This window comes from Rhinichthys klamathensis, unplaced genomic scaffold, assembly GCF_029890125.1.
Source record: "Rhinichthys klamathensis goyatoka isolate OS25496 unplaced genomic scaffold, OSU_Roscu_1.1 h1tg000093l_1, whole genome shotgun sequence".
Taxonomy (NCBI): domain Eukaryota; kingdom Metazoa; phylum Chordata; class Actinopteri; order Cypriniformes; family Leuciscidae; genus Rhinichthys; species Rhinichthys klamathensis.
This window is the reverse complement of record NW_026606632.1, coordinates 2,897,720-2,924,840: the sequence shown is the minus strand read 5'-3', so window position 1 is coordinate 2,924,840 and position 27,121 is coordinate 2,897,720. Positions and strand designations below refer to the sequence as shown.

The window sequence follows — 27,121 nt, the reverse complement described above, 5'->3', positions numbered from 1 at the left end:
GGACCAGGAAAGGCTGAACCTCTTGTGTCCAGTGCGAGCACTGGATACTTATGTTCATCGGACATCGTCAATGAGGAAGTCCGACCAGTTATTTATTTGCTTTGGATCACCTAAGAAGGGTCTTCCTGCTTCTAAACAGACGGTTAGTAAGTGGATAGTTGAGGCTATTTCACTTGCATACGAGTACTCTGACCTGCCGTGTCCTTTGGCGGTCAGAGCTCATTCTACGAGGGGTATGGCGGCCTCTAAAGCCTTACTATTTGGAGTTTCTCTTCAAGACGTTTGTGATGCGGCAGGCTGGTCCTCACCGCTCACATTCGTTAGGTTTTACAGCTTAGACCTGGATGCTGCCCCAGGTTCTCAGGTGCTTAGTGCTTAGTTTCAACAGACTGACACTCAGGTACTTGGAATTCTGGCGTTTTGGGTATTCTCGTTCCCAAAGCGTCAAGTGACGCATCGAGAGTTCCCTCGAAAGGGAACGTCTCAGGTTACGACTGTAACCGTAGTTCCCTGAGAAAGGGAACGAGACGATGCGTCACCCTGCCATACTTCCTGCTTCCCTGTGATCGGCTTGCTTCGACTTTTTGAAGCTAATGCCGCGTTTCACCGGGTGAGCCTTTATCCCTTCCTGGTCATGACGTCACCCGCCCGTGACGCTCATTCTTTCCATTGGACTAGTTGACATTGATGCTCAGACGCATGCACGCTGGGGGCGTTCCCAAAGCGTCAAGTGACGCATCGTCTCGTTCCCTTTCTCAGGGAACTACGGTTACAGTCGTAACCTGAGACGTTTCCCTCATTTCAGGGTTAACATACTCAGAGTTTTCACTTAACCTCCTTTCTGAAACAGGCCCCAGGTCGCACAATGGGACAAAGAGATCATTGGTTTTTTTTTTTTTTTTGGTGAGAGAGAAAGAAATGCACAGCCAGCAAAGAGATTTACCTAAACATAATCTGGTTTCTTTTCTTTTAGTGTAAGATGTCACAATGGAATATTTTAAAGCCTATTTAAATCTACTCAACCAAAGACTTTTCAGCCAAACATAAACAGTAATAAAAATATAAAGCAAAAAAATTGGTAATAAAAAAAATAAAAAAAATAATCCCTTGTCATGAAAACAGTCAAGCATAACATTTTCATTTAAAAGTTATCTTCATTATAATCTCTTGTTTGAACACCACTGCGGTTTTGCGGGTTTGGAGATCAAAATTCATTAAAGATATTGTAATTTAATACTTAATTGTTTGAAACCAATATAGAAAAAAAAAACACTTCTTGACAACTGACATTTCTGTAATTGGACGTTTGACTCAAAACCTTCCAGTTACTGAGATATAACTCTGGTGACAACTTCTCAGTGGCACAATATGCGTCATGTCAATGAAGCTAAGTCTGTCTCTATCTAAAAGGAAAAAACAGACAGAGAGAGGCAGATAAATCAGAATTTGTTTTTTAGCTTTGATGTAAAGACAGCATTCATATTGCTATTACTATACTTCCAGTAGCTAAACTTCTGAGTCAGTTTCAGCGGTTATTGTGTCTTGCTTTAACAAGTAGATCAATAATCTATTTGTCCTTGAATGATGGGAAGAGCTGCTGCTCATTTTTACAGGTGTAGTGGAATGGAAAATTTCTCTTGATTTGTGACACAAGGTATATACACGCGCACACACACACGCACACACACACACACACACACACACACACACACACACACACACACACACACACAAGGGCGTTGTGTTTTCGTGTTTTATGGGGACTTTCCATAGACATAATGGTGTTTATACTCTACAAACTGTATATTATATCCCCTAACCTACCCATCATAAACCTTAAAAAAACATAATTTAGTCTGATTTATAAGCTGTTTTCCTTATGGGGACCAAAAAATGTCCCCATGTGGTCCAGGTAAACCCTACGTTATGAGGACAAAATGTCCCCACAAAGATGGCAATATCCAAAATCCTTGTCCTTGTGGGGACATTTTGTCCTCATATAGGGTTTACCTGGAACACACACACACAACATAAAAACAATTTTAGTGTAAATATGCTGTTACTGCCTTGATAAATCAAGATAATGTATGTACAATATATATATATATATATATACACATTTCAGAAGGAAAAAATGTGTAAACGACTCTATGATAGAAAAGATCATTTCAGCTGACTGCCTCACTTAGGCTAGATGTAATCCAAAGAGCTTTTCTGTTTACAGAAAGTATTGAGATTCTTTAACGTGTCTAAATCTACATCCTCAAAAGGCCTCAGTAAATCAGACTGTCAACACAAATCAAATTAGGCAGGTAGACTACAGCGATATGTCAGGCAGGTGGCTGGTCATCGCTCTCCTTTGATGGGTAAATTACATTTGGCATCCACACAAGCTATTAATAGACACACACACACACACACACAACAACAACAATATGTTTGATCTTGATAAAAGAAAGATTATAGCAATCTGACAACAGACTATAACATAAATCATGCTTTATCTCTGATGTTGCTTGATTCAAAGGTTTTCAGCATTAGTGTGTTTGATTTGTTGTGTAACCAGAAACCATAATTTGCTTAAGGTGAATATGCTGAATGCAAAGAGGATAAAAACGTCCCTGATGTTCAGTTGCATTTGGAGTAATCCATGAATGTGTGTGTGTGTGTGTGTGTAGCCTTCATTTATTCTGTACCATTGCTGCACGGATGTGAAGACTCAAATGCATCTGATGTGCAGTGTATTGCATTTGGATAACTGGATAACTTATCTCAACACAAAATAACATTTTAATAATCGGAAGAATCTTTTTCCGCTATAAGTACCTTTTGTCCAATAAAAACGTGCCATGGACGTTAAAGGATGTATCCATAGATATCAATAAAGAACCTTTACTTTAAAGTGTGTATACATAAAGTTAAGATCAGGAACGTGTATTCTTTTGAATTAATGTCAACTAAGTTATTAATTACTGTTTATATATTTTTACACCATTGGTCGCCAACCATCGATTGCGATCGACTGGTAGCCTAGATCTGAGCTCCCGAAAAAAATGGAAAAATAAAATACACAAATAGCTTACATTATGCTTGACTATATTTGTTTAATTTACTGTCCATCGAGCCTCTCTAAGGCGCTGAAACACCAAATCATGAGTTGCAAGCATATAAATTAGGCTACTTGCTTCACTCTGAAACCGGCAGCATAGGCCTATGTGCCGGAAAACCGGCAACAATAAAAGCTTGATTGTTTAAAGTTTGAAAATTACGAAGTGAAGACATAAATATTAGTACTCTATTTTTACAGTGCACTATACATTTTTTTAATAGGCTACTCAATTGTTTAAGTTATGGTAGTATCATGATTTATAGTAGTTTTACAAATAATGCTGCATAAGATGGGATGGGACATAGAACTGCACTTAGCTTAATTGAGAATTTTGTTCGCACACATTTTAAGTTCTAGTTTATAAAATGACAATGGTACATGTAGCCTAATAAATTCAGAAGCTTCAGTGGATAAGCATGAAAGTGAACAGTGGCACTTCAATGATCTGCTCACTAAGTGGTTGCATCAATAAAAAAAAAAAAAAAAAAAAAAAAATCTGAAATTCAAACACAATTAAATAAGTGCAATCTGGGCTATTTGTTTTTTTTTTCCGCTCAACTCTTCCATTGCTCTCGCCTTTCATCAAGGCCGAGGTCAGGGATCTTGGGCTTAAAAAGGTTGATGACCTCTGCTTTACACCACACATCCCTATTATAGTGCATTACATTGTATTTGTTGTGCATGTACTGAATACTGGCATGTGTATGGTATATTGATTGTTTGCACTATCATGAATAACTAAAGCCAAATTCCTTGTATTTATAACTTCCTTAGCCAATAAACGCGAATTGTCATTGTGAAGTTCCGCCCTCCCCTGTTGAATAACACACACCTCAGTATCCTGCGAGGAGCTTCAGACGCTGCGAGAGAAACGCTCAGTGTACAGGGGAACTGAAGAGACAAAGAGCAGCCTCACACACTCGCGCTGAGGGGTCTGAAGGACACCCTGGCCGTCCCTGCAACCATTTCGGCTATTTTATTTCATTCTCTTGCAACGAACTAGATAACACAGGAACAAAAGAGCTTTGGGTTTGCGAGCAAAACATTTTGTAAATCTGTCTGTCCGAGGCGCGCCCGTCAGTTTGGGTTCACCACACAGGCTCTGAGCAACATAATCTGATTAAGTTGCAAATGTTCTACTGGTGAACATACAGAGGTGGAGAAAATCCAGCCAGATGTTGAAACGCATCTAGACTAGTTTTTTGTATCCATCAATTGTTGGGCAAATCGCTGGACAGACGGATGCGCTAATCTGTGATCGGACTGACGAAATTCATCCAGAACTCTGAGCATCGGTTTGTGAAACTCAAATGAACAGATGAGTGAAGACAGACTGAGTGTTTCAGGACCCGAGCCGCTGGACAGCGCCTGTGGAGAGTTTCCTGCTTTCATCTCCAACGAAGGAACATGTCTCTTTACTCCTTTTCCGTAAATAAACAAACGACTGCTTCCCTTTAAACTGAGATGATACGCAGGTAATGAGAAGAGAGGAGAAATCACTGTATGGTGAAATATAGGTAAGACTATTGTCTTTTCTTATTATTTTTCAAATTTTCATTAGTCCAGGTCTATCGTTACAATTTCCTCTGACTATTTCTCAGGTTTTGAAAGTCAATGTTTATGTTTTATGAATTGAATATTTCCACCGCCAAGGGGTTAATTATGGATATAACCATGGAATCTGCCGTCCATACTTTAACTTTCTTCTATCTAAAGTACAAAAGCTATCTTCCACAAAAATGTTTCTAAGGCTATTTAGGTTTTACAAAATGTAACCAATTAAAAAATTGTGGAGCAAAAACAGTTAATGAAACAGCCAATGAGGAAAAAACAAAAAAATATAAACATAAAAAAAATATTAAATGGTAAAAATGTATTTTGGTGTATTATATGTACAAGTTTGCTATAGTAATAACAACAGTAAATGATGGATAATTATAAGCAAGTAATCCTAAACAAACCCCAACCCTAAAACTAGTATCTATGTTTTATATATATATATATATATATATATATATATATATATATATATATATATATATATATATATATATATATATATATATATATATATATAAAACATAGATACTAGTTTTAGTTTTACAACCCTAAAACTAGTATCTATGTTTTATATATATATATATATATATATATATATATATATATATATATATATATATATATATATATATATATATATATAAAACATAGATACTAGTTTTAGGGTTGGGGTTTGTTTAGGATTACTTGCTTATAATTATCCATCATTTACTGTTGTTATTACTATAGCAAACTTGTACATATAATACACCAAAATACATTTTTACCATTTAATATTTTTTTTATGTTTATATTTTTTTGTTTTTTCCTCAATACAATGTTTTTGTTCAATACAAGCATATATTTTTATGCAAATAATACACTATGGGAATACTGAAAAGCACATTTTTTCTTTAGCCCCGTTGGAGCCAACTAATATATATATATATATATATATATATATATTAGTTGGCTCCAACGGGGCTAAAGAAAAAATGTGCTTTTCAGTATTCCCATAGTGTATTATTTGCATAAAAATATATGCTTGTATTGAACATTAATGGAGCAACAGATTTTGTCTGAAAATAAATCCTAAAAGTGATTTATTTTGTATAAAAATCGTATAAATGTATGAGGTGCTGAGGGGGGCCTTTTACCACACACCCCATGTGGCTTACCAGCATGGGGCAAAAGGCACACATTATTTATACAAATATGTAAGCTAAAATTATACGTTTTAACAATGTCTAAGTTAGTACTTGTTCAAAATAACCACTTTAGCAAAGTTTGCACTATTTTCTATTTATTTTGATAATAAAATAATTATTTTTTTGTTCAATAAATACACTGTCGTTAAAATATACACTTAATATAAAAATATATTTTAAAAATGCATAAACAAAATTATTTTAAAAGTAAAGATCCTGAAAGCATTGAATGAGATATATAGATTTAGAGTAGTAACATTAAATCATATTTTATTATATGATGTGATTAATATCATATTTTTAAATATGATGGTTTGATTATAATTATGGTGATTATCTCTAAGGAGAACACCCAACTTAATATATGATACTATACTATCTCAATCTAACCATGTCATGTCAACAAATGGAAAAGTCAGCCAGCTCTTTATTATCATGTTGATTATTATGCCTTTTACCCCAAATACCATACTTTTACATATTCTTCCGTTATTGAAAAACTATTGCTTTAATTGAAAATCATTAAGAAGACATTTGTCTCAAAATATATTCAATAATTTAAATTATTCTCATTTGCTGCTAACATCAAATGTTACCATATTAATATATCAAATTATCGCAGAATCAACTTTGCTGCCAACAATCATGTCAGGGATCAGCCAAATTTCCACGTGCATCTTGAAAAGCGTATGTTTTGGAAAGTGCTGCGCAAGTTTTTTGTGCCATCTACTGGTTTAGAGGAAAATAAAATCAAGGGAGCCTTTTACCCGTGGAGCCTTTAGCCCTGTTGTACCCTACGTATCTGTGTAATATTAAAATAAACTGTAACCTATAAAACCACTGTTCCAGTGAAATTGTAATAAATCAACCTGAATACATTTACAATAAAACACGCGTGAAAACTTGCCCCCACCTGACATATCAGCCTTTCAGTAATTTGACTTTTGACACAGAAGCTTGTACGGTAAGAGATAAAGACCAAGTGATAACTTCTTCATGTGACAACTAACTTTCAGTCTCTTCTATTTTGGTTTTACTCATAACATCTTTATTCACTGAAAAGGTCATGACAGGTCTAATACACTGCTAAAATATCAGACAGTCAAGATAGTTTTACTGCTGTCTCTGCAGGATAAAATGTCTGCACTTCGTAAGAAATTTGGAAGCGACTATGAGGTAGTGACCACCAAATCCTCCAGCCATCAGAAGGACAAGAGGAGGAAACGACAGCGATTCGTGGACAAGAATGGACGATGCAACGTTCAGCATGGAAACCTGGGTGGAGAGACCAGCAGATATCTTTCAGACTTATTCACAACTTTAGTAGACCTCAAATGGCGATGGAACCTCTTCATCTTCATCCTCACATACACAGTGGCCTGGTTATTCATGGCTTCAATGTGGTGGATCATTGCATACATCAGAGGTGACCTGTACCGAGTCCACGATGAGAAGTACACGCCATGCGTGGCCAACGTCTATAACTTTCCCTCTGCTTTCCTCTTCTTCATTGAGACAGAGGCCACTATAGGATATGGCCACAGATACATCACCGATAAATGTCCAGAAGGAATCATTCTCTTCCTATTTCAGTCTATCCTGGGCTCCATAGTGGATGCCTTTTTAATAGGCTGTATGTTTATTAAGATGTCTCAACCGAAGAAGAGGGCAGAGACTCTGATGTTTAGTGAAAACGCAGTCATCTCAATGCGTGACGGCAAACTCACGCTGATGTTCAGGGTGGGAAATCTGCGCAATAGTCACATGGTTTCAGCACAGATCCGATGCAAAATACTCAAGGTAATAGCCTGCCTTTTGTCACATTTGAGAAATTGTTAACTTGTTAACTAACTACATATATATATATATATACATTAACAGCATGTAAATACAGTAATGTGTTGCCTAATATAATGTTGTGAAGCTGCATGTAAATATACTTTTTGTGTGTTTGCAACTATCTCTGTCTAATATGGACACTGTAGAGAAAACAAAATGTTTTAATCATTTGTGTTGGCATATATTTCAAAACATGAACTCTACTGGTCAAAAGTTTGGAATAATTAAAATGTTTTAAATTTAATGTTATAAAATAAGTCTCTTATGTTCACAAAGACTGCATTTATTTGATCAAAAATACAGTAAAAAAACAGAAATATTGTGAAATATGTTTACAATTTAAAATAACTTATTTAAAATGTTATTTATTCCTGCTGGCAAATCAGAATTTTCAGCATCATTACTTCAGGCTTCAGTGTCATTATCCTTCAGAAAGCATTCTAATATGCTGATTTGCTGCTCAAGAAACATTAGCATCAATGTTAAAAACAGTTTTTGCTGCTTGTTATTTTTGTGGAAACTGTGATACACTACCATTCAAAAGTTTGGCAAAGATAAAAAATGAAAAAATAAAAATAATAATACTTTTATTCAGCCAGCCCAGGACACATTAAATTGACAGTAAAGACATTTAAAATGTCACAAAATATTTCTATTTCAAATAAATGCTGTTCTTTTGAACTTCATATTCATTAAACAATCCTGAAAATTTCTTTATCATGGTTTCTTTCCACACAACCGTCACAGAAATAAATGCCATTTTAAAATATATATTCTAATAGAAAACAGTTATTTTAAATTGTAATCATATTTCACAATTAATTTACTGGTTTAATTGTATTTTTATTGTATTTATTTGCAAACCAAAAAATTGCAGCCTTGGTGAGCATAAGAGACTTCTTTTAATACATAAAATAAATATTCCAAACTTTTGACCGGTGGTTATTTTCTATACTGTAGCTGCTAAACTTTATTAGTGCTGCTGTATCAATATTTACCTGAAATATGTCTGATATGAGTACTGTAATGGAAAGTGTTACTCTGCCCTCTGTTGTCCATCTAGAGACTCAGCTAATGCTTGGATGTGATACTTGACATCCTCTCTTTTAATTAAAAAAAAGAGATTTTATTTAATTTAAATGTTAAAGATGTCAGTAAGAACAGTGTAAAAAAAAAATAACTTCAAAATAATGTGTTTTCAGTCCTTTAGACCCAGATGGGTTATGGCTGCCTTATATGCAGGCCTATATTTAAATACACCGGCCAAAATCTCGTACAATAACCAGGAGACATGCTGCATAGTATCTCCCTGACATCAAAAACTAAAACTAAAATAAAAATATAACATTGGTTCCTTTATTGTAAACGTTGAACTTTAATTTGATTTCCTACCTGTCTCTCCTTTGATGACTGACTGTCTGTCCTCACAGCTCACTTCACCGTACAGTTTGTAAAGCGATGTTTACGCCCCGTCTCCCCTCTTCTCGCTCCTGCAGTCCCGACAGACGCCCGAGGGCGAGTTCCTCCCCCTGGATCAGCTGGAGCTGGATGTGGGCTTCAGCACCGGAGCGGACCAACTCTTTCTCGTGTCACCACTCACAATCTGTCATGTGATCGACACCAAGAGCCCCTTCTATGAGCTCTCGCAGCGATCCATGCAGACGGAACAGTTCGAAATAGTTGTGATTCTGGAGGGTATTGTTGAAACGACCGGTAAGTTATTTTGTCTGCTACTTTAATCTTGTATTGTCTTTCGCATTTTGATTTTAAATTTAAAAGGCCTCTGAAATGTAAAGGATGGAATACACTACACAACCTTTGCCCTGGTTTTTGCCCTGATTTACAGTCTGGATGAGTCAACCCTAGTTGTAACTATTCTGGGCAGTAGACTTTTTTAGCTTCAGATTTTCATCCCATCCATCAGAGGATATCAGACATATTGATATTTTGAGCTGATTTTAGAACACGTCGTTTTCATTTTCCATGCGTCTCTTAAAAAACTAAGTGCATGTTTCTGCGTAATTTCTTTTTCATGACTGGTAGACAGTGTGTGATCATCCGTCATTTAGAGTGTGATGTTCAGATTATCTCTGTAACCCATAGCTGTCAACATTTGGTTTTCAAAATCCGGGAGATTTGGGGGGGGTGATAAAATTTACTAAATTTTTTTTTTTTTGGGGGGTTTGGGTTACAAAATGTACTTTTTTTTACTATTACTATTAGTAAAATTTACTATTTATTAAAAGAAAAAATAGGGGACTTTTATTTTTAAATAAGTTTGAGTTTTCCTACATCTTGAAACGTTCAAGTTTATAAATGGGGGTAATCTTTGAAGGATGAACAAATAATGTTTGGTCATCACATTAAAAATAACATTTAAATATAGGCCTATATTTATATATATAATATTTAGATAATATTTGAGTTTTGAAGTGCTGGAAAAAGATGTGTGAAGTACTTGAAAGCATTTCACTATTCCAGCCAAACTTGGTTACAGACAGTGTTACTACAGTAAATCCATGGTGAATGTTGCTGATCTGTGGACTTAAAACCTATAACTAGATCATTCACGGCACAATGTTTCTCCTGGTTTCCACGTCAGCCCTGTTTGATCTAATAGAGATCCACGGTTAATAATGGAGAAATGTGAATGCTTCTCACTAGATCTCGCAGCGATGTTATTACTTCAGTGGCGAACTCAAATGTTTTCTTCACTGGATCTCTTAACGCTGTGTTTGATCGAGATCGGCTCGCGCTGCACAGATGTTGCTGGTCCGAACTGATAAACGGTCCGTGTCCGTGAAGCACAATATAATGAGTAGCGCAGTTTCGTTCCGCTTTCATTACGTTTGCCATTTGATGTTGTGCAACGTTGTGGTGGTCGCGCCGTCTCGCCAGCGCGGATTTTGTCGGCAGAAAAATGGTCCAAGGAATCGTTCGGTTTGAATGCGTACCGAACTCGCACCAAAACGGTTCAATACGATTACATGTACCGTTACACCCCTAATTGTGTGAATATAATGCATTTAATACAAGATCTGGCAAGTGGTCAACATTAGACAAACATATTGGTCCGATTATTCATAAAGGAGTTTGGGCCATGCAAATTACGGGAGTTTCCCGGGAGAAATAACAAACCGGGAGGGGTCCGGGAGATAGGGCTAAAAAACGGGAGAAACCCGGGAAAAACGGGAGTGTTGACAGGTATGCTGTAACCATTTACAAAGTCAGCAAGTGTATATGTTCTGACCTTCTGTCCATATCTGTTCTGATTTTAAAAGTTGTGTAGAGTATTCCAGCCTTAAGCTGCATGCACAAGAACAAGGGACATTGTACTGTTTATTCACTTAGAAAGACTACCACATCCTGTTAAAGCGAGTTACTAAAATAGAAGGCATTGGGTCTCACTGGCCTTGAAGTGCACATGATTGATTTTTTTCTATTGATCAGCAATGAAGTTTAATTGTAGACATGCTGCTTGGGGAAGTTGGTAAAACCAGTGTGGTGTCAGTGTGTATCCCTTAGGATGAAAAGATAACATTTAACTAGGCTCAGTAGTTCACGCACATGTATTAAAATCAAAATGACAGTATGTCCTACACTACAGTATATCTGATTTTCATATTTATTTGATTGTTGTTTATTATGTCCATTTAGCTCTCAGTGTGCTACAATTTACCTTTATTTTTTTGTTTAAGGTAATAAAAAAGTTCAGAGCTTAATAGGTTTAAAAAAAGTAAAGCACTCGTATTGCATTCTGGAACACACTTTATTTGCCTTAGCTTTTGAAAATACTATATAAAGCTAATTTTAACGGGTGGTTGTCCGTTTTATAATTATATTCTATTTATTTAGGATTATTGAGATTATTATAAAACATAAAATAGTACTGTTGGATTTTTGGAGGTTGGCCAGCACTACGAGTTTTCGATCTAATAGTGTTAAAAAAAAAACTGGTGACTAATAGCATGCCGGCTTATTGATAATGCCTTTATGTTAACAGATTTGCCATTTTGTCAACAACCCAAAGGAGTCTCAAATACAGTACTCTTTTCCAATATCTCGTTATCCTCCTCCAGGGGCCTCATGTATAACATTTTACGTATGTCATCCTAAAAGTGTGCATAGACACAAAAGCTAGATTTTGCGTATACACAAAAGTTTTCAGATTTATAAAACCCTGCGTACGCCAGAACCTGTGCAAAATTCCCTGTATAAAACCCAGTCTGAAATAACCATATATTGAGCTTACTTCGCCTCGTTACTATGCATAACATCATCTGCATATCATTTCCATGCATATTCCCATCCACGTGATACCATGTTTAACACAAGACATTAGGAAAATATGAGATAAGGACTGTCTATGTGCCGTTACATTACATTACTAAAAATCATTCAGTATCCTTGCCTTGTTTTAGAATAAATAAATCAATATCGTATAGAAAACATTTCAGTGAAAGTTTTCAGAGAAGAGTTATTCTCAATCTAAGATTTTTAATGTAAACAGATAGGCCTTATTTTAAATAATTGTCTGACTCGGCTCATCATTGACAAAACATTTTAAAAACTAAAACCTAGAGATTGGCATGGTTTTATTTCAGTAAGCCTAATAGCTAGGTTTGATTTGCATTGAGAAATGATCTAATGGAAAGTACCCCATGCCAATCTCTAGGTATGGTGAAGGGTATGTGACGATGTGGGGCTATTTTAATTCCAAAGGCCAAGGGAACTTTATCAGGATGCATAGTACCCTGCATCCATGAAATAACTGGCCTTTAAAAAAAAAAAAAAATCTGCCTGCCTCTATGGGAATTTAACATTGGGGTGTCCTGACTTATGCACCCTGTATTTTAAGGAAGAACATTTATTTTTTTACATTACATTATTCATTCACTATATATGAACTATATATTGTCTATATATTACGGATTAACTGTGCATCATTATTCCTGTGAAAATATTTTGTTAGATCTACTATTTAAAACACAACTCAAAGCAGAATTATCATGCGCCAAGCAATCCTCGCTGTAGTTAAACCATTAAAACACAGCATGTTTGCGTGGAAAATTGATGTATAAACGTTGCGTACACACAAAAAAGCATTGAAATGTGCGGGCCCAACGTTTATACATCAGGCCCCAGGACCATTATTTTAAAGTAAAAAAAAAAAAAAATCAACCTATTTTTAATGAATCTGAAATGAATGATTCAATGACAAATACATTTTTTTTATTGTCCCTTCTCGCCACCTAGTGGCGTAACGATGTAATCGATACAATTGTTATTTGAAGCGCCATGTTACTTTCTAAAGGTGATTTACTCTATTTTGATAGCTTCCGTAGACATCAGTGTTTATATCCGAACTATATACTTTTATCTCAGTTCTTCTGTGTCAATATGAATATTTATAACAGAAATAACAACTGTGTGGTTAAAAATACTGTTTGTGAAGTTGTTTCATACCTAGGCTATACATAACCACCGTTCTCTCTGGCTCACCGGCAGCGCGAACACAGATTTGAATGTTCCGGTATGATTTTGTCAAAAGTTTAATAGACACAGGCGAATCGCTGTCACTTAGGAATGATATTGCGTGGGTGTTTGAATCGAGATTGCGATCTTTAAATGATTAAGTGTGAAGCTCTAATATATATATACACTGTGCAAAAGTCTTAGGCACGTTAGTATCTGATCTGATCTCACCACCATCGAGTCCTTCTAGGATTACATGAAAAAACAGAAAAACAACTTAAGCCTGGAACACACCAAGCGGTCGGCCGTCGGGCAGTTTTTGTGCGTCGGCCGACTAAGTTTCCTCGGTGTGTTCCGCATGGTCCGTGCCGTCGGCTGAAATTGGTCCTCGTCAGCTTTGTTTCGGCCGATTCGACATGTTGGAAAGAGGGACCTCTGATTGGCTGTTCAGCTTAGTGAAAAAGTCAATGAACGAGAATAATAGCAAAACAGCAAGCGAAGTCATCAAAGTAGTTCTCTCGGTGTATTCAAGTGCAGCTTTTTACCCCGACGCGAGGCGACAACACAGTCGGCTTTCATCAGCGCTAGTTCGTCGGCGTCGGCTTGGTGTGTTCCAGGCTTTAGAGACTAAATCCAGAAGAACTGCAGCAACATCTCCAAGACGCTTGAAGAAACCTGCCTGCACAGCTACAGTACTATGAAAAGTTTTGGCACTTGTAAAAATGCTGTAAAGGGACGATGCTTTCAAAAATAATGTCATAAATAGATTTTATTTATCAATTAACTTCTATTAACTAAATATAATCAATAGTTAGTGTGACCACCCTTTGCATTTAAAACAGCTTTTGTCGTACACTTGCACATCATTTTTCAGGTAGCATTGGAAGTTAGGTTTCTTCGAGCGCCTTGGAGACGTAAATAACTGGCTTATATATATATATATGTGTGTGTGTGTGTGTGTGCAAATCACTAGTAGTTCCTGCAGAGTGACTATGTAATACTTGAGTAATTGATGCATTTTATAACCATGTTCTGATAAAAAAAAGTCAATCTTCAAGAACTACTTTTGAATATATACATTTTAAATTCAGTCAACATAAATGTGAGATATTTATATAATATACTGGTCCTGAAAAATGATTGTAAAATTAACTGTGCAGTGCATTTTATATCTTTCACATATCTTTGATATCGATTCAATCACTGCAGAAGCCATTGAGTCCAATCCCCAACATCTAAGACATATCAGACAAGCATTTCTGCTGTAGGGGACTCGTGTGGCATGAGCAAACGACAACGTTAATAACTGACGAACAGTGAAAGACTCTCCCAAGACTCTCCAGTATTCTGGTGGCTGTAACATTGTTTCTATGGCAACCCATTTTGACCCCCCCCTCCCCCTCCCCCTCCTTTTTTGTTTCCATGCAGCCTTTGAACATATGATTATTATGAAGCCCTGAAAAGTGTGTACAAAGCACTTTTTTCAGACAGCAGAGCAAGAATGTGCATCAAACAGAACATAGAAAGAGGCAGAGGTACAGAGAGAGGTTTAGAGATACAGAAAAGAAGCACTTTTATGTTCAAGTATTGATGGTTTATTTCATATTGGCAGTTTCTACAGTCTCAACAGAATAACCTCAACTCAAACGGGAGTAGGTGAGCGCAAAATGTACAAATATCTGGTATTAATAAACACATTTGGCGTGTTAACAGATGCATTAGTTCCTCCTTGTGTCATTTCCAAATTGTATCAAACGTTTTCAAATATTTTCTGTGAATACATATTGTGCAATAAAATGTCCTTCTGCACTCATTATACAGTATGTGTATTTCAGAATATTAAAACATATTAGTTTATACCATAAATATGTATCGTCTGCTATATTAGCATTGGATGTTGAAAAATACATTTCAGTCAGCCACTATTTATTTTTGTGTGATCCATGTGCGTGTGTACTAGAAACAGATGAGGAAACATTCATTCGCATCAAACCTCATCTTTTTTTAACACTTACAGAGCACTTTTTTTCTCAAGGAGATGTGTATTTTGAGAGCTCTTAGTTCGCTCAGCAATTATTCCTGAATAGTTCTGACACAACAACAAAAGCTTTGGAGGTAGATTTGCGAATCCGTCATGCTGATTTGAGAAATTTTGTCAGTGAATGCAGGAGCTCTTTAAAATAAAACTACACAAACTCTTTTGAATGTCATGAAAAATAATTTCCCCAGACTGTCAAGGTCGCTGATAAAGTCTATACTAAATATTTTTCAGTGAAATTAAGCTACTTTATTTGAGAAAAAAGTTGTGTTCTAATTCAGGAAATTTGGAGTAACACCTTTCATTATTCTCTTTTGATTTTCAGAGGCTGAGCTTTCTATGTTTATATACATGTATACATACAGTTGTAAACGAAATGATTAAACCCCCATTGCAAATCAGGTTTATTGGCAAAATTTTAAGCTGTTTGCAATGAAAAAATCCAACAAAAGTAATTGAAATAGCTCAAACCAACAAATGTTTCAAGTGGTTTCCCCAAATTCAACTGAAAATGCCACTTTTAATGACTCCTGCAGTCTCAAAATTATTCAACCCCTTAATGGCAAGCATCTTTAGTACTTAGTAGAACACCCTTTTGCTGTTATGACCTGCTGCAAACGAGATGTATAACCAGACACCAGCTTCTGCCAGCATTTCTGTGGAATCTTAGTACATTCCTCATGAGCAATGGCCTCCAGTTCAGTAATATTCTTGGGTTTGCGTCCTGCAACCACCTTCTTCAAATCCCACTAGAGATTTTCTAAGGGGTTCAAGTCAATGAATCTATTTGCCTTCCACACGCTGCAGGTTTCCAGTGCCAGAGGATGCAAAGCAGCCCCAGAGCATCACAGAGCCACCACCATGCTTAATTTAACCCTACAAGATCATCCTTATAAAGGCCCTCATAAATGCAGACTTTAAGTTTTGAGAATTCCTCAGCGGTTCTGCAACCAATGATAAGAAGTTTCATAAATGATGAAACCAATGGATGGAATATAGCACATCTTGCTGGCAAAACTATAGCTTGAATTATTAATATGCTGAGATGAGCTAGTGGCCCTTGAATGCATAAACTGTAACACCCAACAAGTAAGGAAAACTCATTTCATTTGAGGAAACCGATTGCCCCAATACATTTAAGTTTAGAAATAGTATTGAGTACTGTGAACTTATTTAATTTGAGCTCACTAAAAAAAAAAAGTTTCTTAAAGTGCAATTAAACTAAACACTCTGTGTAATCGAATCTTCACTATAGTGAATAAGCCATTAACATTAGAAACATTAACTCAAACCACTTGAAGTTAACACTGCTAGCTAGGAATAGCTCACGTGTTCTAATAGGGGTGTGAAGCGGAGCCAATATTTGTTTCTTTATCTGTAACAATCTCAAAGTTATTTGTGTCTGTATTCAGATAAGTTTGGAAGTGGGCGTGGCTTAACCCGGAAGTTCATACATTACTTGAGATGAGGTTTTAAATGTAATTATGTTCCCTTCATAGTTATCATTTAAAAAATATCCCTTCTATAACTCATAAAATAATTACTTTTTATCATAATTATAACATTTAAATATCTTCTAATTGTCAGAGCCAATAGTCTCGTAGGAAGTGCTTAAAAATACACTCACCTAAAGGATTATTAGGAACACCTGTTCAATTTCTCATTAATGCAATTATCTAATCAACCAATCACATGGCAGTTGCTTCAATGCATTTCGGGGTGTGGTCCTGGTCAAGACAATCTCCTGAACTCCAAACTGAATGTCAGAATGGGAAGGAAAGGTGATTTAAGCAATTTTGAGCGTGGCATGGTTGTTGGTGCCAGACGGGCCGGTCTGAGTATTTCACAATCTGCTCAGTTACTGGGATTCTCACGCACAACCATTTCTAGGGTTTACAAAGAATGGTGTGAAAAGGGAAAAACATCCAGTATGCGGCAGTCCTGTGGGCGAAAATGCCTTGTTGATGCTAGAGGTCAGAGGAGAATGGGCCGACTGATTCAAGCTGATAGAAGAGCAACTTTGACTGAAATAACCACTCGTTACAACCGAGGTATGCAGCAAAGCATTTGTGAAGCCACAACACGCACAACCTTGAGGCGGATGGGCTATAACAGCAGAAGACCCCACCGGGTACCACTCATCTCCACTACAAATAGGAAAAAGAGGCTACAATTTGCAAGAGCTCACCAAATTTGGACAGTTGAAGACTGGAAAAATGTTGCTCTCGATATCTGTTGAGACATTCAGATGGTAGAGTCAGAATTTGGCGTAAACAGAATGAGAACATGGATCCATCATGCCTTGTTACCACTGTGCAGGCTGGTGTTGGTGGTGCAATGGTGTGGGGGATGTTTTCTTGGCACACTTTAGGTCCCTTAGTGCCAATTGGGCATCGTTTAAATGCCACGGCCTACCTGAGCATTGTTTCTGACCATGTCCATCCCTTTATGGCCACCATGTACCCATCCGCTGATGGCTAATTCCAGCAGGATAATGCACCATGTCACAAAGCTCGAATCATTTCAAATTGGTTTCTTGAACATGACAATGAGTTCACTGTACTAAAATTGCCCTCACAGTCACTAGATCTCAACCCAATAGAGCATCTTTGGGATGTGGTGGAACGGGAGCTTCATGCCCTGGATGTGCATCCCACAAATCTCCATCAACTGCAAGATGCTATCCTATCAATATGGGCCAACATTTCTAAAGAATGCTTTCAGCACCTTGTTGAATCAATGCCACGTAGAATTAAGGCAGTTCTGAAGGCGAAAGGGGGTCAAACACAGTATTAGTATGATGGTGTTCCTAATAATCTTTAGGTGAGTGTATAGTGTGGTTGTGCTTCAGGCGACCCAAGTTTGAGTGATATTAATTGGAAGTGATATCTTCTATTTAAAACAATAATAGTAAATGTTAAATAAAAAAAAATATATATATATATTTTCCAGAGGAACTTTGTGTACAGAGTTATGACAATCATCCAAAACCTCAAATAAGTGGGGCCAGACTCTATGTAAAATAGCTGATTACAGAACATGATGAAAGATGCAACCACATAAACCGAAAATTCTCGGGCCAACAGCATGTGTCCAAATTTTAATCTTAACCGTTCTATTTCATCAGAAACGATCTTAAAACAGGGCTTTAAGTGTAAAATATCGAACTTGTCCTTTAACCGTTCTATTTCATCAGAAACGATCTTTAAACAAATGGTAAATGGTAAATGGACTGCATTTATATAGCGCTTTCACAGACCCAATGGCCACCAAAGCGCTTTACAATTTGCCTCACATTCACCCATTCACTCACTCATTCATACATTCATTCATACATTCATACAAAGGACAAGTTCGGAATTTTACACTTAAACAGGGCTTTAAGTGTAAAATTCCGAACTTGTCCTTTAACCGAGAGATGGTTTCTGAGAGACACGCAGAGTAGAGATCTACACGGGTCCAAAAATCCTGTCTATTATTTCAAAAACTGGACCCGGACCCGTGCAGATCCGAGAAATGTCATAAATGTACTACCGAAACCGACCTGGACCCGTCTATTATTTGAAAGCTGGACCCGAACCCGATGGGAAGACACAAACCCGACTGGACCCCATATTCCACACTAAATTGCTATTAACAAGTCAATAAATCCGTTGCGAAAAATAAAACTTTTTGTCTTACCTAATTTTAGTAGCCGTCATCTCCCTTCCTTGTACCTGACTGTGATGCAATCCTCCGACAAGAAAGTTGTATCCATGTTATTCCTTTCGTTATTCCAAGCTTAATCCACTCAATATTGCAAAAGTCCACTTGATGTCACGGTGACGGATGACAAATGCGACTTTGCAGATTTGCATTTCGACTCGAGTTAAATCGCATAATAACTTTGAATGTTTGCCCTTATGAACTATATATAACGATTGCTCGTTCAGTGCCATGGCCGCTAACGTTAACATTATTTATTTGCTATCATCTCTGTGCTCTCTGCGCCGAGTCTGACCACCAAAACTTTAAGATTAAACAAGACGGTTTATTTATATTATTATAAAAATGGGAGAAAGTGTAAAGTGCGGCTTGGCGGAATAAGTCCCGCCTTTTAAGTAAAAGAGCCAATCGTCAATTGGTAAAGTCAGTGTGTCACTGCAGAAGCTCTGGTTGCCATAGAAACATGACGCGCTTGAGGCTGCCACCGTTAGCTGCCTGGAACAACCTGAAGAGCTTTTTAGCGCAATTTGTTTTTTTTAACCTTATTTCCCAGCTCACACTTTTCTTATCTAATTTTACAAGTTGCAAGTTACAAAAAACACACAAGCAGTGCTGACTGACTCTGATCAAGGCCGGGTGTTCTCCGAGTCCGATCGATTTGGGTATTACACACAATCAGGGTTTGAAAATAACACCTGCCAATCCGCCAAGTGCGGGTAAAAATCAACTATACCAGGTAACGCTGTGCCAATTAGCCAATTTGCCAATCACTAGCCAATTTGGCGTGTTACTTATTATATTTACTCACTTTGCTGGGGAAGTTTGTGTAAGCCAAATCTGCTCAGATTTAGCGCAAATACTCAACTTGTGAGTCATCGTGATATGTTAAATACAGCATATTGCGCAGAATCTGCGCATATCTGGCTTACTTAAACATGACCGTCACTACGCAACAAATAACGGCGCGGAATTCATTTGCACTGAAGCGGAGATTTAAAAATAATTAATGTGGCGATACTTCTCGCAGATCAGAGTTCACACAGTTCACACGCAAAGACCGAGCTGAAAAACAGCACTTCCTTACTGATACAGCTGAAGATGAGAGCTCTGAGGACATTTGAGCATTTGGTTAACAGAAAAGATATTGTCATTTCCCAACATCCTACAATTTTAGCAGACCCTGGCTTATCCTGAGACCACAGGTTTGTTTTGTTCCACATGGTGTTTGATGTTTCACCAAAAATAATCTTTTGGTGATGAGGATGAAAAAGGAAGGGAGAAGATGGCTAGACAGGATTTTGTTTGAATAAGAAATTAATGTATGAAATTCAAATTGTTTAAACAAATATTTATATAGGCCCTAAACTGTGACGTTGTTAATCTGGCTTAATCTGTTTTTTTGGCTAGTAGAAGTTCTGAATGGCCTGTAATTTACAAATTAGGTAGCCAAATTGGCCAGTGAGTGAAAAAGTTCATTTCAAACCCTGCACACAATGTTAAATAGACCCGGGACCCGAAGCAATAGATTAGGACCCAACCCGGACCCGGCTGACCATTTAAAATATAAACCCGAACCCGAACGGGTCCCGGCTGCTTCGTCTAGACCTCTAATGCCGAGACTGCAACGTGGCTATTTGATTTGCAATCATTCTGTGCTTATTTCGTTCATTTGTGTATCATATCATACAACATTTAAATAATTTAAATATCAAATTGTAGAAAATCTGTGTGGGGACAGCACGATATTTCAGCCAACATAAACCTCTAAAATCACTACGCAATCATTAGTTTGTGAAGTGAATGAGTGTAAACTCTATGAATGAAATGAGCGCAAATGAAATTTACGAGTCACATTTTTTTTAGTTGTCGTCTCTGTGCGTCTCTCAGAAATAAGAGCTTGGCAAGAGTAATAACTAAAATACTGCATCACACAGATTTTAAAATCTGTGTGATGCAGTATTTTAGTTATTGTGTAAACTCTATGACTGAAATGAGGTCTAAATGATTTTAAAATCTGTGTGATGCAGTATTTTAGTTATTACTCTTGCCAAGCTCTTATTTCTGAGAGACGCACAGAGACGACAACTAAAAAAAATGTGACTCATAAATTTAATTTGCACTCATTTCATTCATTGAGTTTACACTCATTCACTTCACAAACTAATGATTGCGTAGTGATTTTAGAGGTTTATGTTGGCTGAAATATCGTGCTGTCCCCTGGCTCACCTGTTATTGAGCAAACACGAGGACTGACTGCCTGCTGAATATTTGTTCTATTATTTGGTAGAATTCGTTATTCGTTTTGAAGCCATTATCCGTGCCTTTTTGAATAAGGTATTCGGCTTCGGGAACATCCCTAATCTGCACCCAGCACATTTGTTTTAGACTGAGTAAACATTATAGACTGGTTTATTTGTCTTTCTGAACGGGTGCTTGATGATTCTGTATTGTAGAGTGTTGCATTGCAATGCCCCGTTACTTTGGCGTGTTCATAACCTGTTTCATCTTTGAAGGTCTAAATGCAGCTAATTTTGGCTTGCACTTCTGTAACCGGAGCTAAATGTCTTTTCCCATGTAACGCATCAGCCATTGTCCCACCGGCTTGACACCCTCTGGCTCAGCCTTCCTGCCACAGAAGTCACACCCCAAACTCACGCCAGGGTATGCATTGATGTCACTTTCCCACCAGAACATGCCGGACTGAGTGGCAAAGCATACTGCAACATGACTGGATTTAATAGCGGAAACTGTGAAAACAGTAATACAAATTATTAAAGGCAGCTGGACTCGACAGTGATCCTTACAACTTACCAAATAACCAGTGGTCCATGGACATTGGCATGTGGCCAGGAATCGAGTTTCCTGACATTTATGTGTCTGATTTGACGCCTGGGAAATAAATAAAGCAAAGCCTGTGAACTAAACTTGCATGATTACTTATAACATTGTTATATATAGCCTAGCTCTAAAACTGTTAAAATACTAAGGCATTATAGACATAACAATATGACTTTCTGTAAAGCTGCATGGAAACGATTCTCTAAAGAAACAAAAATTGACGCTTTGTCATACTTCAAGATGGGATAAAACTGGTTTCATCAACTCAAGGCTCATCAAATGGATGTTTTTTAATAAATGCTGACAAAACTTTACAGTCACACAGAAAATAAGATGGTAAATATTTAATCTATGAGTTGTAAATACAATATTTAACAAATTTACCCCAACATCCAACATATCTGACAAAAAAAACGGTAATTTCAAATCCACATTTCTCTGCCTGGATTCCAGTTGTTTCTGAGAATTGCAGCAGTCCGTTTGCTTCTCTTTTGGCTTTCAGCAGTCTGTAAAAAGATAGCTCAGATTTCTTGTTGAATCTATAAGCTCTTTCCCATTTGAGATGTGTTTTGTTGTTGTTTGCGTTTTTCGTGGCATTCAAGCTGAACACCAATGCTGACGCTCAAAAACACATAAAATAACACTTAATTTTAACATATACTATCCAAGTCAGAAGCAAAGTATATTCTGCTTATTGTCACTGGATACTGGATGGACAGTATTTCATATTACAGATTGACTACAAAACAATTCAAAAATTGCCTACAATAACAGTTACATATATAGTGCATTTTTATTTAGCTTCAACCCCTCACTGTTTTAGACAGTCTATGCTGCCCCAGTCCCAACAACGACTGGTCATGCTTAAGAACAAGCAGCCCCTATCTGATATGACGATGAAGACAACTGAGAGTAGTAGCATTTTGTTTGTGTGTGTGTGTCTGTTTGTGGGTCATCTTTCGGGTGAAAATGGCTTGGTAATTGTCCCTTTAGGGATTTGCTATGGCTTGGGTGAATGAAGATACATTATTTGAGGGTGCGCGATGGCACACAACCCCATGTGAACCCTGTTTGCTGAGGAAAAATATCTTCCAAGGATCTGTCATAGACAGAAAGGAGAGAGAGAAAAATAATTGGCTCAGCAGTGCAGCTGATGTTGTTCTGTTGTATAAATGATTTGTTCTGTACAGAGTTCAGGGACGGGCTCATGGGGTTTTACAGTCATAAATGTTGTGATTAGCCCACCTGCACTGCAAACATCAGAACACAGTCAGTAACCCGTCAAAAAGTAAAAGTCTTTTTTTTTAAATCTATATCAGGCATATAAATGTTACAATAAACATACTTACATGAACATACTTACAGACATACACACATTATACATACAATACATATAATAGAGTAACAAGGTGGACCATTGTTCTACTTGGAAACACAGAAGCTCATCTCACATTTGTAGTACTGGAATGATCGTACAATGTCTTATGGACAGATGATTAAAAAAGTGGGCATTTTTGGTAGACATCAAGGTCAAGCATGGTGGTGAAGTTTTGGGCATGTTTTGCTGCAATAGAACCTGGAAGCCTGAAGGAACTATGAATTCTGCTTAGCATCAGCGAAATCTCCTGGAGAATGTTAAGACATCTGTCCTAATAAAAGTCTGGACTTAAACCCCATTAAAATGCTGTTGCAGGACTGGTAATGCACAGTTTAGCCTCGAAAGCCTACACTTGTCACTAAACTGAAGCATTTCTAAATTTCTCCACAGCATTGTGAAACACTCATACATAACTACAGAAAGCATTTGGTTTTCATTTGGTATTAATTTTGAAATTAATAAAGAAATGGCAAGTAACACATTTTAATTAATCATGAATGTAACAAGGTTAGTTGTTGTAGGAAGGAGGCGAGAACCGGCAAACATTTAAAAAACATTAAACATTAACATCAGGCAGGTGTAGCTTATCAATCACGTCACCGGCCTCGCGCCGTTTTCTCACGGCCCTCGGCCTTGTCCTGATCGCCACATACCCCCATCGACCCTCGCAGGCCAGGGGGTACTCACGAGACTGCACTCTACACGCTGCCACTCGGTCCTCAACCAGCTGAGAGACTCTCACTCGCAGTACCATGCGATGGTACTGTTCATCCTTTAGGGGAATGCTTGACGATCCTCCCTCCGCTCCCTCGTGGACGGCAGCCACCCCTCCTCGAACCCAGGAGCACGGTAGCGAGCTCTCCGTCCCACCTGCTTTTCAATCGCTCAATTGCTCCAGTCCGACCTCCTCAGCACAGCGAGGGCTCTCCGACAGCGTGTCCCTCCTTCCTCCTGGGCTTCGGCACCAATGTAACGAGGTTAGTTGATGTGGGAAGAAGAAGGCGGGAACCGGCGAACATTTAACAAACTTTAATAATTCAAGAATAAACCAACAACAAAACGAAAAAAAAGGCGGCAGCCCCTCAAGGACAACTGCCGCCACATATAAACAAAACATAGCATAAAAGTCCAGGCCTGGTCCTATCTCATCCTTCACTGTCGTCGCTCCTCCTTGAGATATACGATACTGGTGCATCGTGCAGGTGTCGCTCATCAATCACGCCACCGGCCTTGAGCCGATCTCTCACTGCCCTCGGCCTCGTCCTGCTCGCCACAATGACATTTTAAAGTAGAAAGACTGAAATAGTATTTTCTTGTCGAACATACTCCAGTTATCTTTGCCAAACTATGGTTTCATCTGTAGAAGATCTTGAGAGTCTTCTGGAGAAGGCAGGGGATTCCTAAGCAGTGGAGAGTGGCAGAGGGGTGTGGATCCCAGAGGAGGGATACTCCACTCAGATCAGTTTTGAATCATCTCCATTCTGAGTGTGGAGGTGAAGATTTTATTTAGTGTCATCTCCAACCGTCTGAGCATATATCTAAAGAATAACATCAGTACTGATGCATCAATCAAGAAGGGTGGCATCTAGTCTGTCTGGAGCATAACGGTGTGGTGACACAGCTTTTCAGGGAGGCCAGAGGGCAACCTGACAGTGTTGTGGCTTGATTTTGCAAATGCATATGGCTCCAATCCACATAAGTTGGTACAGCTTACACTGGCCAAATATCATGTTCCCAGTAGAGTCAGAAACCTCATCGCTAGATACTACAGCAATTTTAGGATGAGAGTCTCTTCAGGAACAGTTACGTCAAACTGGCAAGAACAAATTCTGCTCAATGGCAACCATCTAACCATTCATGGATGATCTTATAGTCACCACAGAATCAGTCCCAGGCTGCCAATGGATTCTACAGGGGCTCAAAAAGCTGGTGGAGTGGGCCCGGAAGCGTTTTAAACCAGTCAAATCAAGATCTATGGTTCTGAGGAAAGGGAAGGTGGAGGACAATTCCGGTTTAGCATTGCAGGTACAGCCATCGCAACTATTACAGAGAAGTACGATTTTAGGCAAAGTTAAAAGAGACAAAATCCATCCAGAAAATCTGCTCAGAGTTGGCGGGCTGGTTGAAATCTGTGGACAAATCTGGCCAACCCAGGAAGCTTAAAGCCTGCTTGTATCAGCATGGCATTCTCCCAAGAACAACCTTTCAAATTTAGGAGGAATTTAGGGTAACAAAACCCAGCTAATTGGTACAGTACCAGGACTCAAGTGATCCGAATGTGGCTAAATAAGAGATCCAAGTGAAGACTGGCAAGAAGTGGATGGCTGAGAAGGCTGTTAAGGAGGCAGAAGCAAGGCAGAAGCACAAGAGGTTGGAGGAAGTGGTCCCACACAAATCAGCAGAGGAGAGAAAGGGTGCTGCCAAGTTCAGGATGAGGTAAGAACAACAGTGGAGGAACCTGCAAGGTGGTGGGAATTAAGCTACATGTAGCTTGGTTAAGGTGAGATAATGCAGTTGAAAAGAAACTGACCTGTACCGAGCTGTGGAAAGCGGATCCACAGTGCATAACATTTTTTATTCAGACAGTGTATGATGTTGTAACAGCTTTAACACTGTTATCTTAGATATTTCTCTGTACCATTAGGGGGCGCTAATCATCCTCATAGATTAATATTTAACCAGGTACTATACCTGAAGACGTAGGCAAGCATGTGGATAGAGGAAGCAATGGCTTTCTCGGGCTATTCTGTGTGACTTTGTAAGGTCCTAGGATTGAGGAACGTGTTTCCTTTTTATTCCTGGGTTTCTTACATGGGTGAAAGTTCTTGCTTCGTCTAACTTTCTGATTTGTGAAATGGTGCTTGGATTATGACGCTTGGACGTTTAACGTGAACACTAGAGGGTTTGGATTGCACTTGTGGAAGACAGGAGGACTCTTTCCTATTTTTCAACATTGGGACTATCAAATTAAAAGTACTGACTTTTCCAAGGACATTTCCTCCATTACCCAGCCTTGTCGACTTCACCATCAGCTAAGTTTAATCATTCACTTTTCCAGTCCAGATTCCCTGAACACTTAACTGTTCTTGTTTGATGACTGATGTAACTGATGTTTTTCTGTTTGCTACCTTGTTTATTATTATTATTTTTGCTTTTCTTTTGTAGCTATGATGTAAACATTTGAGATTTTGGGGTTGGTGAATACATTATAGGCGTAAAGCTTGTGTCTGATTCTTCAGAAGTATAGCTGTGTAAACAAAAGCAAACTAGTGTTTTTTTATCTTTACCTAAGCTAATATAAAGTCTTGCTATCCCTACTCTGATATATAACTTAAGCCTAAAAAATAAAAATAAAAAAACTGTTATAATGTGCTTCCAAGTTCATCAAATTTGGGGATTGAGGGAGAGAGAAAAAGGAGAGCCATCCACAGTATCACTGAAGCGGGAGAGAGGGCATTAAGATGGCTGTGGCTGAAAAGGGGAGAGCTATGGTGTCAGTGGTAGCTAGCCATCTGCACACAAGCTGGGATCTAATTAGTCCTGGCTGGGTCACCTTGAGGAGGGTGTATGGTGTTGAAAGACCTAAGGATTCAAGAAATATCACTGAAGATGTATCCAGAAGCATCAGTAGATGAATGCATACAACACAAGGGTTCCATTTTCAACACAGAATCATTGAAAAATGTGCTTCTACCTACAGTTGTACAAATTTCCCTAACATACCTGAAATTACCACTAGTGGTAGTACAACTCTAAAAACGTTTATGTATTGGAATGGTTGCTTCAGAATACACATTTGCTTTTGTTAACACTATCGGTTTGTTTCAGGGTATAGGACAGGGTTCCTTAAATCTTGCCCTGGAGGGCCAATGCCCTGCAGAGTTTAGCTCCGACCCTGATCAAACACACCTGCGCAAGCTAATCAAGGTCTAAGGCTCGTTTACGATATGCCTCGCCTGAAATGTAGGCGAGAGTACGTGGCTGCAGTGAGG

At 38.0% G+C, this 27,121-nt stretch overlaps 1 protein-coding gene across 1 annotated transcript in view; it reads left to right on the top strand.

The window, feature by feature from the left end:
• The first annotated feature begins 4,556 nt into the window (after positions 1–4,556).
• Positions 4,557–27,121, top strand: part of kcnj3a (potassium inwardly rectifying channel subfamily J member 3a) — a 93,593-nt gene continuing 71,028 nt past the window's right edge. The window contains exons 1-3 of the mRNA XM_056252240.1: positions 4,557–4,626; positions 6,988–7,656; positions 9,192–9,408. Coding sequence (XP_056108215.1) covers positions 6,994–7,656; positions 9,192–9,408 — 880 coding nt within the window. The 5' untranslated portion in view covers positions 4,557–4,626; positions 6,988–6,993. The remainder of the gene's footprint in view (positions 4,627–6,987; positions 7,657–9,191; positions 9,409–27,121) is intronic.